The sequence below is a fragment of the Carettochelys insculpta genome, chromosome 18 (genome assembly GCF_033958435.1).
Source record: "Carettochelys insculpta isolate YL-2023 chromosome 18, ASM3395843v1, whole genome shotgun sequence".
Lineage (NCBI taxonomy): Eukaryota > Metazoa > Chordata > Testudines > Carettochelyidae > Carettochelys > Carettochelys insculpta.
Window position 1 is genome coordinate 29,662,865 of NC_134154.1, and position 14,920 is coordinate 29,677,784.

Below are 14,920 nucleotides of genomic sequence, written 5' to 3' on the forward strand. Positions count from 1 at the left end.
TTTAATCACACTGTACAGCTCGTTACACCACAGTAACTGAAGCAGAACAAAAAAGCAATAAAGTAGCACTTTAAAGACTAACAATTTATTAGGTGAGCTTTCGTGGGACAGACCCACTTCTTCAGACCATAGCCAGACCAGAACAGACTCAATATTTAAGGCACAGAACCAAAAATACTAATCAAGGTGGACAAATCAGAAAAAAAGTTAGGTGAGCAAATCAGAGTAGAGGGGTGGGGTGGAGTTAATTAGATTAAGCCAAGTACGCAAGAGAGCCCCTATAATGACCCAGAAAATTCACATCCTGGTTCAAACCGCGTGTTAATGTGTCGAATTTGAATATAAGAGTTCAGCAGCCTCTCTTTCCACAGCAGTGTGAAAATTCCTCTTCAGTAAGACACAAACTCTCAAGTCATTAACAGAATGCCCCACTCCATTAAAATGTGGCTGACCGATTTATGGATTTGTGGATCAAGAGTCTGTTAGACAAACAGTTAATGGTCACAAAACAGACACAAAAACACGCCTGATCCACAAACCAGTCAGCCACATTTTAATGGAGTGGGCCATTCTGTTAATGACTTGAGAGTCTGTGTCTTACTGAAGAGGAATTTTCACACTACTTTGGAAAGAGGCTGCTGAACTCTTATATTCAAATTCGACACATTAACACGTGGTTTGAACCGGGATGCGAATTTTCTGGGTCATTATAGGGGCTTTTTTGCATACTTGGCTTAATCTAATTCTTGACTCCCTCCTGCCCTGCCCCTCTACTCTCTGATCTGCTCACCTTGATAATTTTTTTTTCCTGATTTGTTCACCTTGATTACTATTTTTGGTTCTCTGTGCCTTAAATATTGAGTCTTCTGGTATGGCTATGGTCTGAAGAAATGGGTCTGTCCCACGAAAGCTCACCTAATAAGTTATTTTGTTAGTCTTTAAAGTGCTACTTTACTGCTTTTTTGTTTTGGTAGTATATAGACTAGCACCACTTTCTCTGTTACTAATTAACTGAATCGGGTACTTGCAAAACCTGCAGCCACTTACCTGAAGAGATTTTTCAAGTTTTGGCACTGAACAAGCTTTTAAAAAAGTTGATATCCTTAAACAAAATGTTAGATATGACTGTACTCTGCTTCCCACACAGGATATATTAAAAATTAAAATTGCATGTATTGTCCTGATGGTGAATACTAGCAAACGTTTCACCTTCCTACTGTGCTGGTTCAAAGAAGTCTATAGGTGTGGTTATTCTATATCCTATCATAACCATTGTTAGTGGTTTAATTTTGGTAATAGGTTTTAAAAATACTTTTCTACAATTCAGATCAAATGTTTAAATGCATTTCCACATGCTTAAAGTCAGTGCATATTGGCATGGAGACAGGATAAATAATTTATGAATGAGACTGCAACAGAATTATTCTACTTACTTCCTTTTAACCCAAAATAGTATTTTTTTTTTAAAAGCAGTTAATTACATCAGCACTAACAATATTATGGCACTTACTCGGTGTTTAAATATACACATACAAACAATTTTAATAGGAAGGAACCTCTGAAGGTTTAATTTGTTTTACCTGAAAAACAGCAAATTTTTCTCTAAAAACCCCCCAACAATCAAAAAATTACGATTTAGCAAAACTACATACTGTAGCCTGTCTGCTGTCCTGTAAGCAGTCTCCTACATAGTGGTTCTCAAACATTTGTGAGAAAAATAGATTTAACATTTATTTACTTAGACTCAATCAGTTGACCTGTAATATCACACTTAACAGTATCCAATGAGAATACTAATATGGCAAACTGTGTGGTCCTATAGCTTCTAGGGCCTTCAGGGGAAACTGCTTACTGAGTTCTTAGACAGGAATAAATTAGAGCTAAACAACAGAAGTTTGAGAGCCAGGACTGGTGCAAGGGGAAGCTTGGCCACACGCATCTTAAGTGGAAATCCAGCTAACACTGTGCCAAGACCATGGGTATTGCTGGACTAGAGAGGTTCACCCTGTATTTTATATCAAGGGAAGGGGGCTAGTGTGTGGGCAAAAAAGCTTTCAGAATTCATACTTTCATGTTTTTTATATAAAAACTAAATATAACATCCAGGGTTTACAATAGTCATCTGATAGTTTAGCATCACTGGGAAAAAGCTAAATGTTGTAGTTAGAAAAAAACCTACAACATATCTATTCCTTCTGCACTGAGTCTTCTCAATTCAGCAACAAAAGTAACTCAACTACTTCCTTTAAGCTCAACAGAATCTGCACAGCTACAGAAATCACAAAACATGATCTTTTAAGTTTCCAATGCAAGACTAAATTCTGGCCTAGTCTGAACAGACTATAGGGAGGCTATACTCTCATTGGTAGAGAGTAAACATCTTTTTATGTATGAACTGAGAAAAGTGTTTGAGAGGTTCCAGTTCAGCTACAATCTCATTTTGACAGGTACACTTGCAAACAGAAGAGTGCTTTGTGACTATCGAAAGCAGGTATGGAGTAATGTTTTTTAAAGAGCATGACTTAGGAGTTTAAGTTCCCCTTTTCAAAGGTGACTGTCACATAGGAACCCACGCCTCACCTACTTTCAGTAAGACTTGGCTCTAAGTACCTCTGTCACCTTTGAAAACGGTAACTTAAATGCTTTTGAAAATTTAACCCATGATCTTTAAAGAACAGAAACAATTACTGGAAGGCAGTTTGAGAATACTTTGAAGTGGATGATTAGCACATCAGTGGTTCTGTATTAAGGGTGACCCTTAAAGGTTAATGTCCCCTTGTATACAGTTTGGGGAAGCTTTTCCCGAGAGGTGCTATAAGATGTGTAATTTTCACATTCCAATATGATGTACGATGTCGGGCGTGGATTCTTTAGAACTTGCCCCCTTGCTTCCATTTCAAAGAAATCACAGGGCGCTTTAGTGAAACTGCTTCTCAAAAGATACTAAACAATACTGCTGCAAACAAGACTTCCTTAAAGATGACAATGAAGTGGGAATAAATGCTGTAGAAAACTTCAGAATGAGTTAGTCTGAGAAAGGAAAATGACAGGTTTTAACCAGTAATGGACCTTTCTAAAGTAACATCAAATGTATAGGAAAATTGGCATGACAACAACTAAATGAAATGACTTCTCTCATGCTTCCCTCCAAAACAGATAAAGTGACAAAGACCTTGTACAGTTAACATTTAATAGGTTTGGATGCCTACTACTACGGTTTCAGCAGACAAAGGACTTGTTATTGCACAACAGTTGATATGGAACAGAAAATATAAACTTTGTATTCAATTCTCAGGAAGACTAGAAAAAACTTCATTCTACTGACTGTTCAACAGTTACACACCTGGAGCCTTCACAGTCCACTGTCCTGCTGAGAGAGAATTTGTTACTCAAGGGGATTCATGATGCAGAGCAGTTCAAGGATGTACAGTCAAAAGGCAAGATTCTGCCCTTAGATATGTGTATCTGACTTCAGTGAAAGTTGTGGGTGCGCACGCACATAATATCTGAAAGCAGAATACAGCTGCAAGGAATCTCCACTAAGGACCTCTGATACAATGGTGGGGATAGTGACTCCACAGCTGTTTGCAACATACTATAATCTGTAATTAAACTGGAACACAGGCACAAAAATAAGGCAGTGGGTTAAATTAATCTTTCAGAGTTCTGTTAGAAAACATGCAAAAATAACACTGAGTTTAAAAAAGTTTAACTTGCCCCCTTGGCTGTCTTGTACAAATCTGAGAAGTTACATGCCTAAATTTAAACTCCAATCTCCAAAAAAGCCACGACTAAAAAACCCCACCGGACTCAGTTGTTGTTCTCTTTGGTTGTGATGGTGACCAGTTGTTTGGCAGCCTTGGCAATGTCATATGCACACTGAATCACTTGCTGAGTGACCAGCTGGATGTCCGTGGTAGGGCAGGTCTCTATGGGCAGTGTTTTTTTGCATTCAGACTGGAGTCTGTAGGCACTAGAAGTCAGCAGCCGCAGCGACGTCCTCACCAGCTCAGATTTGGGTTTCTGGGAAGGGAAAAGCAAACAAAGCTTGAGCTAGCTAGTATGGATTATACAGAAGGGAGTTAGTTGGACTTTGAATCACTGGGAGTTTAGCATTGGTTGCACATATTCTACTACTGTAAGCAAGGTGGGCTGGGCTCAGTACCTGTTCCCTTGCCAAAGACCAGGAAAAGAAGGGATTGCAGGGCAGCATGTGGCAAGAAAAGGCACTGGGCAGAAGCAGACCCTGTGGGAACCCACATGGAGATGACTATTTGCTCTCAGGAAGCTGCCTATAAAAGGCCTGAGAAGTGGTCTAAAGACAAATACACCCATGAGAGTCATGAGATGACAGATCAAGCAAAGGTGGTAGAGCTGTAAGGCTGTTCAAGCAAGGTGCAAGTATCCTTGGCTTATCAGAACTGTAGACATTCTTATTTTCACCTCAACCCACCTGTGAGTTCTGGTATACCAACTAAACCTATCCACTTACCATGGTGATGCAAAGTCTGACAAGAACAACTGTCTTGCCTAAGGTAAGATTTCTCCCTCCTACTTAGCTATCTTTTGCTTTCGGTTCATTGCAAACAAACCACCACCCCCTCACACCTTAAGCACAGGGAGGAATAAAAAGGAGCAAAAGTTTAGACATTTTAAGTCTCCCAGTTGATTTTCTTAATCAAATAAACCCACGCCTCAAATCCAGTCAGAAACATTTCATCCATTGTACCAACTTCCCTTCCAAGGTTCTTTCACACAGCCATGAGACTAGTGACACTGAGAGCAGAATACGTTTAAGAAACATGGCCATTGCTGAAGAAATAAAGCTACTCACTTTTGGGAACAAGGCCGCCATTTCTGTTACTGCCACATGTATTCTTTCTGAGCATGGTATATAACTGCAAAAGGACACAAATATATATACACACATATATTTAAAAGCAGCAAAATCATTTACATTTTCTTGAAGTTCAACTGGTTAGTGACTATTTTTCCAAAAGCAAACTAGTAAACAATGGCACATCATCTTCGAACACTATTTTAGCACAGCCTCCAAACACAACTGTAGCAGACTATGCAACACAAGTCTGATGATGCTGCCAGTGAAACATTCATTAGTAAATTATGTTCATATCTGTGTTTCAACAATGCTGTGCTAAAACAGGCTCAGAAAAAGCAAGAACTTCACAGCTGATGTGAGATTGTTTGCATTAGATAAATCAAAGTTTTAAACTATTCCTGGGTTAATACTGTTTGTGGGGGAAGGCTGCTCACACTATCCTGTCAGATACCAACATCCAGATCTGTACTCAAGTATGGAAATACATGCTTATAATATGAAAATAGCACAGAAGAGTGTATGACTGACCTTTCCCAAAGTCGTGGTATTCAACCTGCAGAGTTTGGCTCTGCATTTTCACAGCAGTGGCACAACATGCTTTAGAGGGGTTTATCTCCCTGTTCAAAATGTGACAGGTCAACAATATTTTAACTGGAGCCATCAGGCTCACAAAAACATATCTAAGACCTCAAAGGGACTCTCAGGCTCAGCATATAGGGGCAGAAACTAGGGGGCTGGGGCTCCATACCTTTTCCCAGCTAGGAAGGGGTGGCTGGCTTTCAGTACCCCTCCCCTGCACTATTCTAAGTGTTCCTGTGACACTGGCTCAGTGTGCAGGACTGAAAGCAAAAAAACAAACCAAACACACCCTTGTACGTGCAGACTGACGTCAGATTTATTAGGCAGAGCCATTCAAAATAACATTTTTCCTTTGCAAAAATCACTCAGTGCTAGATCTAAACGTCACTTTCAGACTGAAAACACAATCATCTTATTCCATTAACCTGAAATACTGAACATGCAAAAACATGTCAATTACAGATATATTAAAATTGAAAGCAACACACAGAGGTCATTTGAGTTATGCAGGAAAGCTGCTACACAAGGGGGACATCTTGATTGTGTGTTTTGGGTCCCTGGGTAGGGACATGGCAACCTAACAGGCCTCATCTCTAATTTTGATCATTCCAAATTGTTGACAAAATGTTATTTGTGTAAATCTCCATGAACTACATTGGATAGTAGAGAAAAACTACAAAAAAATGAACTGGTTACAATTAACTGGTGGGGATGGAGCAGCTCCCTGCCTGCTGAGGGGTGGGCTCTAGTATTCAACAGATTGTTAGACCAAAAGAATAAATTGTGTGTGTTACAGGTCACACAAACAATGCTATTTCTGCAATTACGGTGCATGGACATGGCAACAACGAATGTCATCAAAGGTGAGATGAAAATTATGTTGACACTGACTAGGCTAGAGACACAAGCTAGGGCTGTCAGAGGGAAACCTCAAGATTCTGTTAGCTGTACTCCTAGGCCCTGATCCTGTTCTCAGTACCATCAAGAATGAACACTGCTATTAACTTCACAGGACACAGAACTGGCCTCATAACACTTAGTACTTGTTACTAATAAAAGCTTTCTTGTCATTTGAAGCCTTACATGCATAACCTCAAACCATCATGTTGAACGTGCATGAAGGGGAAAAGGCAGCAGCAGAGAAATAGAGAAAGAACACTGTGCCTGGAAGACAGGGACAGAGGCCAGAGTACCAGGAGGTAGGATCAGGCTGCTGGAGGGTCAAAGTCTGCAGGGGAGCTCTCTCAGCCCATGGAACCAGTGTACTGAAACAGCTGAGGCTATCTCTGAGCTTAAGCATGCCTGCACGCTCTAATGGCCTATTTAGACAGATGAGCACAGGAAAAGAACAAAAAGAATGAGAAAAAGGAAGGAATTTCATTAGGATGATGGGAGAATATTTAGCATTCATGTTCAGATTATCCATGTGGCAAATCATTTTTATTTGCACTATCCCCAACAACAGTTTGGAATGCCATGTCATTACAGTTCTCAGAACCTCATTTATCCAACAACATATTTGCAAACGGGACTCCTCTAAACAGCCTCATTCAGGGCAGAATTCAGTTAAAGAGATTTGTTCCATTATTTTCCCATAGAGTTTGCCCTCTGCTATGTGATGCATCAAGCGGTATCACATCTGTGGCAAAGCCAGACAATACAATTCAATATTGCATTTATGTTCATGGCTAAATGCTTTGGAGGACCACAGTCACTTAAGTATGATAACCAAGGTGCTCCATGTATGGGCTAGAAGACACACTGATTTAGTAACTAAATCTGTTCCTTATTCTGATCTCTTCAAGCCTTTCCTTCAATATCTTTCCTCCATAACAGAGGACAGAAAATGTCATTCTACAAAGCTAATCACTATCTCTTTCAAAAGATTTCCCCATTGGCATCTACAAATTTCATTTGTTTTATTTACAGATCTAAAGAGAGACACATCCCTTGTGTAAAAAATACTCCCTTTATCTTCAGGCACAAGAAAATGTGGGGAAGGAAAATATTGTTCTTTACTAAGTATCCTCGCTCAATTTAGTAAAGGAAACATGTTGTGGTTCTTTCTTCTGGATGGTTTTGGTGTGTCTCAACTATTGTTATTGGTAAAATATACAAATAACTAATATGCTTATTTTAAATGTTATACTGCATCTCCCCTCTGTATGAACCCTGGGAGCAAACAACAAGAGTGGCTGTCAGACAGGACTAAGTTTGAATTGTTTTTAAATTAGTCAATTTCACATTTTCAGTTGTTTACATGGAAATCTCAGTGGGTTGTAGTCATGGGTCACCCAGGAGGGTAGGGAGATCAGGGGACTGTCACCATCACTCCTGTGCACGGCTCTGAAGGCAGCACAGCCACAGAGCTTTCTCCAGGCAAAGGAGGAGGTACCTGGGGGTGGGACTGAACCCTCCTAGCAACCAAGCAGGGGAAGAGGAAATCCTGTCCCTCCCTTGCACTGGCAGCTACGAGTGCCCAGGAACACAGGGCAGATTAGACCCACCTTCATCTCTGGCTACAAGACGCTCTGAAGCAAGTGCAGTCATGGAACTTCCTGGAGCTGAGGGAGGTGCCCAGAGGTGGCACCGATCAGCCTCTAAGAGCAGCCACGGAGGGGAAGAAGTTCCATCCCTTCCCGAGCTTGGCAACCTAGCTGCTGAAGCCTAGTGCATGACAGGATCCCCTCAGCTGGAGCACCTTGTTCCTCCCTCACTTCCCCTGCTCCGACAGGTAGATTTCATTGGGGAGGTCTGATTTCCTGGTCCATGCTGTGCTGTTCACAGCTGTGAATTTGGCAGGGACTATTATCTGCCTAGTTTGGGGATCCATGGGTTAAACCCACTTGTCCCACAGCCTCTGCAGGGTCCCTTGACCTCCACTTGCTTGGGAGCCATCTCCCAACACTCTCACTTGCCTGTACCACTTCATACTTAGTGGGATGCAGTTAGATTGGGAGTTGGCACTGGTCCAAACAGCAACTATTCTCAAGAATATCTACCAAGTCCTGAGGAAGTGTTCCAGGGAGAGAAGCTGTTGTGTCTCCTTTCTCTCAGCCACTGACTGGTGGGGGGGTGTTCCCTCAAGCTGTGGAAATGCTGGTACAGCAGCTTATGGCTGCGTCTACACGTGCACGCTACTTCGAAGTAGCGGCAGTAACTTCAAAATAGCGCCCGTCACGTCTACACGTGTTGGGCGCTATTTCGAAGTTGAAATCGACGTTAGGCGGCGAGACGTCGAAGTCGCTAACCCCATGAGGGGATGGGAATAGTGCCCTACTTCGACGTTCAACATCGAAGTAGGGACGTGTAGACGATCCGCGTCCCGCAACATCGAAATAGCGGGGTCCTCCATGGCGGCCATCAGCTGGGGGGTTGAGAGATACTCTCTCTCCAGCCCTTGCGGGGCTCTGTGGTCACCGTGGGCAGCAGCCCTTAGCCCAGGGCTTCTGGCTGCTGCTGCTGCAGCTGGGGGTCCGTGCTGCATATACAGGGTCTGCAACTAGTTGTTGGCTCTGTGTATCTTGCACTGTTTAATGAAAGTGTGTCTGGGAGGGGCCCTTTAAGGGAGCGACTTGCTGTTGAGTCCGCCCCATGACCCTGTCTGCAGCTGTGCCTGGCTCCCTTATTTCGATGTGTGCTACTTTGCCGTGTAGACGTTCCCTCGCTGTGCCTATTTCGATGTTGGGCTGAGCAACGTCGAAGTTGAACATCAACGTTGCCAGCCCTGGAGGACGTGTAGACGTTATTCATCGAAATAGCCTATTTCGATGTCGCCACATCGAAATAGGCTACTTCGATGTAGGCTTCACGTGTAGACGTAGCCTATGTGGATCCAGGTGGAAGGTACATATTTGGAGATGCACAGTGTCCACAGCCCCATCATCATCTGTTGCTCTCCTCAACCAAGGGAGCACATGACCCTACATGATTCATTTACAATTAAAGTTTCCATGCTTGGAAGCATTTTATTATGTTTTTTTAAATCTTGGAAATTCCAGAGCACTTGGATTCCCATTCTTACCTGTCATGCTTATTCTCTTGTGCTGCTCGCAGCAGCTCCTGAATATTTTTAGTGATCTGTTCTGTTTTTCGAATAACATCTTCTGTACTGGGCAAAGTGGAACTTGGGGTTGCATCTGCGTCTGAGTTCTCAGGGATAGACCCTTCCCCTGGCCAAATGACACTTCTCTGCCTTCCTTTCTTACCTGGCCTGGGGAAAAAAGAACGTTGAAGTGATCATGATACAGTTTCTAGTTACCATTTAACAAAGGTTTTATATCTTCAGATGCTTTACAGACACAAACATTAGCTCATTCATGTAGTAAGACATACCCCGTCTCATCCAGCTCCAAACTGGGGGTGGGGTTGTCATAGTCACTTTCAGGCATGCTATTCTGTTTCTCTAATTTCGGTGCCTACAAAGAATAAAGAAATGTTTAAGTACCTTAAAAATGGTCAAGGACTTTGCCAGGGATGTGTGTCCTGTGTAAACTAGTTCAACTCTCTTTGCACAAGATTTCATTTAGGTCCTAATTTACTTTACAGGCTCAAACTGCCACGGCCATTAGTCACTGTTCTGTGCTACATCATACTCACTAACACATTTGAGGTTAAGATGCTGCAAGCTGAGGTTTTGTTACTTTCTCTCATTGACAGCAGTCGTGTGTCTTGTAGGCTTACATCACTATATGCAGCAACCATGCTGAAATGACTTAAGGGTTATGGGCTTGTCTGCACTAGTTCCCTTCTTCGAAGGGGGCATGGTAGTCAGCCCGAGTGGGGAACAGCAATGAGGTGCTGCCATGCATATGCAGCACCTCATTAGGCTAATTCTCACTGTGGGAACTTTGAAGTTAGCAACTCAAAGCGCCGGCAAGCTGTGTAGCTGCAGGCACTTTGAAGTTTCGGGAGTAAGGACACTGAAGTTGCGTGAGTACTTTGAAGTCCCCAGCAACATGGCTTGCCAGCGCTTTGAAGTTGCTAACATTGAAGTTCCCGTGGCGCGAATTAGCCTAATGAGGTGCTGCATATGCATGGCAGCACCTCATTGATGTTCCCCCCTTGGGCCAATTGCCACGCCCCATTTGACGAAGGGAACTAGTGTAGACAAGCCCTATGTGGTCTTTTTCTTAAATACATTTTGTAGTTTAACATATTAGGGAATATTCTTCCCCAGTCATTACAAGCTCATTAGCTTTACAGAGCAGGGATTTTATTTCTTTCACATCAGAACCCAACATTCAGTTACTTGCCACTGATGATCTTCTAGCCCCTAAGAAAACTTTGCCTCTGTTCCCACAGTATTCAAAGGGACACCCCCACCTAATGATTCTGGGATAACTTCTGGAACCTGGTGGCTATGCTGTTGCAAATGACTGAGCAAATGTGCTTCTACAAAGGCCTGGAGCTGGAAATTGAGTTAGCACAAGCTCCAGACAACCCCAAGTCTTCGATGCAACATATGACTAATAGCTGATGTCCCACTTTTGCCCGTTCATGATAACTGCTTTACTGGTGATAGCTGCCTTTAACCTTCCTCTGTATGGCACACTTTGCATACCTCTTCCTGAGCAGAGGGACAGCCATAACCAAGCATACTTGTATTCTTATGGCTTGGGATACGCACCTCTTGAGATGCCATCATAGGGTCCTCTGCACTCAGGAAGTTTCTCTCATCACATTCCATGTAATCTTTCAGATAACGAGTTATTCTACCACTTCTGAAAGTTTCCAGTAAAGTTTATATCTAGGGAAAATGGCATCCCAATGGATTTTTGTTCTGAATACCTCACAACCACACCAACCCCAGGAATTCCTATCCATGGAAAGTGTGCAACTTGGGATTTGAAAATAAATCCAGGATAATTTCATGGGACTGGAAAGCATGATGCAAAACCAAGGACAGTGTACTTCTGATTTGCTTTCCCTCCTGCCTCCAACAGCAGCTCCGGATTACACCAAAGGATAGCAAAGCGCCAGCAATTTACAAACTCCAACTCTCCTCGGTGGTGCCTACGCCAGGGCATGCTATGTTACTATGCATTTTTCTAGAGGACAGACAATTATACCTGTTGGACCCATGAACACGCCACATTAATGGCTCTGTGGGGCGTGGACTTTTACTGCACAGTATAGATCCTGGAACTGAAGTAAAGCCAACAATGCTATGGTATTCCTCACTGACCCCTATTAGAAAAACAGTGAGAGAATCAAGGGACTCTTCAGTGTCAGATTTTAAAGGAAGGCTTGAACCAGCATGCTTATTCTGCACTTTCCATTACATCAGGCACAAACGAAGCTGACTGATGAACACCACTTTCCATTATTCTTATTTAAAGAGGTGCCCCTGTGGGCTAGGTGCTTTCCAAATGCTAAAGGGCAGTCCCTTGTCTGAACTCAAGCTGAAAAATTTCTATCCTACCTTACATAGGAAGAAACCTCACTTGAGATGTTCTTTTCATTACATCTACAGGTTGAACTTCTCTAGTCTGGCACTCTCGGGGCCTGACCTGTGCCGAACAAGAGAATTTGCCAGACCATGGGAGGTCAATACTGTCCAGGAGCATTACCAACACGTCCACTACTTACTGAGCTCTTGAAGACATTTAAGGGTAAATTACAGCACAGAACACTGAAAGCCAGGACTGGCAGCTGTAAACAAACTTTATGGGACCACAGGAAACTTGGCCACACCCAATATAAGTGGTCATCCAGCTAAATGAAATCATGCTGGATTGTGGGTATTGCCAGATAAGAGAGGTTCAACCCGCAGTAAGATAATTAGAGGAGCAAAAATCTGAAAAAAATGCTAGGCATACTCTGACAATAGAAAGCTGTATGTAAAACAATTTGTATGGCATTTATCAGACAGTACACAGATAGAAAACGTTTTGTTAAATGGCCAAGCTCAACACTCTGGTCACAAACAAAAAATAGCCAGTTAAAAAAACAGGACTTTGCTTTGGTATTCAATTTAGAAGATAGGATTAAAAATGCCGTATCTTAGAACAATTTTAGTTCCAATGATAAATCAACTGTATCCAAATTAGTAATTCACACTTTACTGTGAAGGAAGACAGTAATTTAAAGAGCTGTCATCTGCTATTATTCCATGTAAATTGAATATTTTGCAGATGGGGTGGAAGTTGCTGTCATTTGTAGTCAGAATTAACTTGTGTTATGAAGTTTTAAAGGAGGTCTATCATGCCAAAGAAAATTGTCTGTCTGGAAAAAAAAAAAAAGCACTTGAAAGGCAAATGAATCCTGAAAATGTCGACACACGAAACTTTGTCCCTCACTGTTTAACTGTTAAAGGATAAAGCTTGACTTGAGACCCCACATAGCTGCCAAAAAACATAATACAGCATCAGCTACAGGAATGTGATTTCACTGAGGTATCAGACTCATGGAAGAGTTTGGCTAAAAAAGGAGAGAAGTCTTATTAAAATATGCATTTTTAGAAGTCTTCTATGCGTGACTTTCTCCTTTAGTTTGCTCCTGTGAAAAATCCTGCTTTAATGATGAAAAGTGAAGCTTAAATCAACAGAAACACAAAACTACAAAATGCGTTCTGTCAAACTAGCATAAATATATTTGTATAAAAGTATAAAGCAGATATAAAAGTATAGCAAGAATACAAATGTTTTAAGGAGTATATAGGTGATGATAGTTACATCCATTAAAGATGCTTAATAATCAAGGCTTCAAGCTGCAAATGAAAATTGCAGTTCATTCACTGTTATGATCCAAAGTGATTCACTTATGCAAATATTTCATATTGCTCAAAGAGTATGTAAAAGATACCAGTTTTCAAATTATAAATTATTCTGAAATAAAGAGAATAAATACATGCAGCAAAGAATATGTTAAAATCATGGTTCTTTCACCATAATTGTCTTGTGGTTGAGGTTGGTTCGGATGGCATTATTCTGCATTTTTTTTTTTCCATCCATCGATCCCATACAAAATGTAAAATCTTTAAAAAAGAAATCAGACCTGACTAGCGTACTGTATCAGATAGTTCAATTACCTAATCATTCTTAATCTTGCTTTTTTGTAGTGAGGACACTTTATTCTGTTTCTATTAGTTGTCCTCAAATTGGGCTAGATTTAAGGCTGCAGAGGAACAGGGTATAACATGGATATAGCTTATTTATCTGCTTCACATTTAATGCTTTAATGAAAATGTACATAATGTCTCAGTAAACCCTGCAGTTCAGAACTAAAACTGTCCATACATGGAGATAGAAACAAGCAAATTACAGGTGTATTTGGGTTATCAGAGACATCTATAGTGCGGTTAAAAGCTTAATGACTTTTTTTAAAGCCAGTGTGGTGCCTCTGTAAAGATCCTAGAAACCAATTTCTTGTTGATTCTCAGGCAGCAACAATATGAGCTTCCTTTACATTGTGCCATAAATGTACTTTAACCCTGACCTAAAAACAGCATTGCTAAGAGGGAGTTCAGCCCCCAGGCCTATTCAATTTGTGGCTTCATTCAGTTCCACTGGTAAAAGGACTATGCAATATTAAAAGAAGTGATGGGTGACATGGCTGCTTGCCTAATGTAACTAGATAAATTCATTTCAAACAATCTGCTAAATGGCTATCGAAAAATAACATCTCTGTGCATCACTACCAACAAGGACTACTAGATGCAAATTGGTGATCCCTCGAGGTAACAGGCTCCATAGCTTTTACTAACCCTTTGAGCATATTGTAGTCCCATGCAATATATTTTAGTCAGCAGAAATAAAGTGCATACTGCTTCATGAACTATTGGTAAGTGCCTGCTAAATTACTTTTCTCCAGCAACCAACTCATTTCCAATAGCACATTGTGGAATAAGTACTCTGGAGCAACTTGTGCATGGTGTTAAATGCCATGGATATTTTAGTTGGTGGGAAGTTAGACAAGAGTGAAGCAAGTGTATCTATATATGTGGCAAAAGAAATTGAAAGTGATGAAGTGCCACTTCATGCAAGGATGAAGGCTAGTTAGCAGATAGATGGGAAAGGATAGAGGCACAAGGCTTTCAGGGAGATGGCCTGCATCTCTTCCAAGTAACAGACCAATTCAGAAGGTACTTAACCCTTCGTGTGCTCTCATCCCTTGACCAGGAAAGCGTGGAGGGGAAGGAAGGCAGGGATGAAGAGGAGGTCACGAACGTACTCCTCCCGATCTAAAAAAAAAGGGGAGGGAAAACAGAAAAAACACTCGGGAAAACAAAAAACCCACAAATACTCTGAAAATAACTTTTAAAGAGAAGTGCATTTTTAAAATTGGATAATAAAAGTTGCGACAAGGCCAGAATGACTGAAAAAACAGACTTAGTATCAAATGTGTTGAATTCTAAAGTGAACAAATATGTTCACAAAACCATGAAGTTAAAATTCTAAAATTCTGCTTCTGCAAAGGTGTTCATTTAACTAATATATCCCACTAGGCTTGAGGAGAGGATTTTACTTGGGGGGGCGGTATGTTTCTGTACCCAAGTTT

The 14,920-nt window shown here is 41.3% G+C and overlaps 1 protein-coding gene across 10 annotated transcripts in view; it reads right to left on the minus strand.

Moving 5' to 3' along the window:
• Window positions 1-3,173: 3,173 nt before the first annotated feature.
• Window positions 3,174-14,920, minus strand: part of GIT2 (GIT ArfGAP 2) — a 62,072-nt gene continuing 50,325 nt past the window's right edge. For 2 of the 10 annotated variants that reach the window (XM_075013095.1, XM_075013094.1), the window contains exons 16-21: window positions 14,514-14,603; window positions 9,755-9,837; window positions 9,444-9,632; window positions 6,613-6,738; window positions 4,835-4,898; window positions 3,174-4,023 (exon numbers count right to left, since the gene is read on the minus strand). In XM_075013095.1, the coding sequence (XP_074869196.1) occupies window positions 3,811-4,023; window positions 4,835-4,898; window positions 6,613-6,738; window positions 9,444-9,632; window positions 9,755-9,837; window positions 14,514-14,603 (765 nt within the window). In that variant the 3' untranslated portion in view covers window positions 3,174-3,810. Of the gene's footprint in view, window positions 4,024-4,834; window positions 4,899-5,015; window positions 5,458-6,583; window positions 6,739-9,443; window positions 9,633-9,754; window positions 9,838-14,513; window positions 14,604-14,920 lie in introns of those variants that run through there. The other 8 variants (XM_075013104.1, XM_075013098.1, XM_075013102.1 and 5 more) reach the window with 6 other exon arrangements.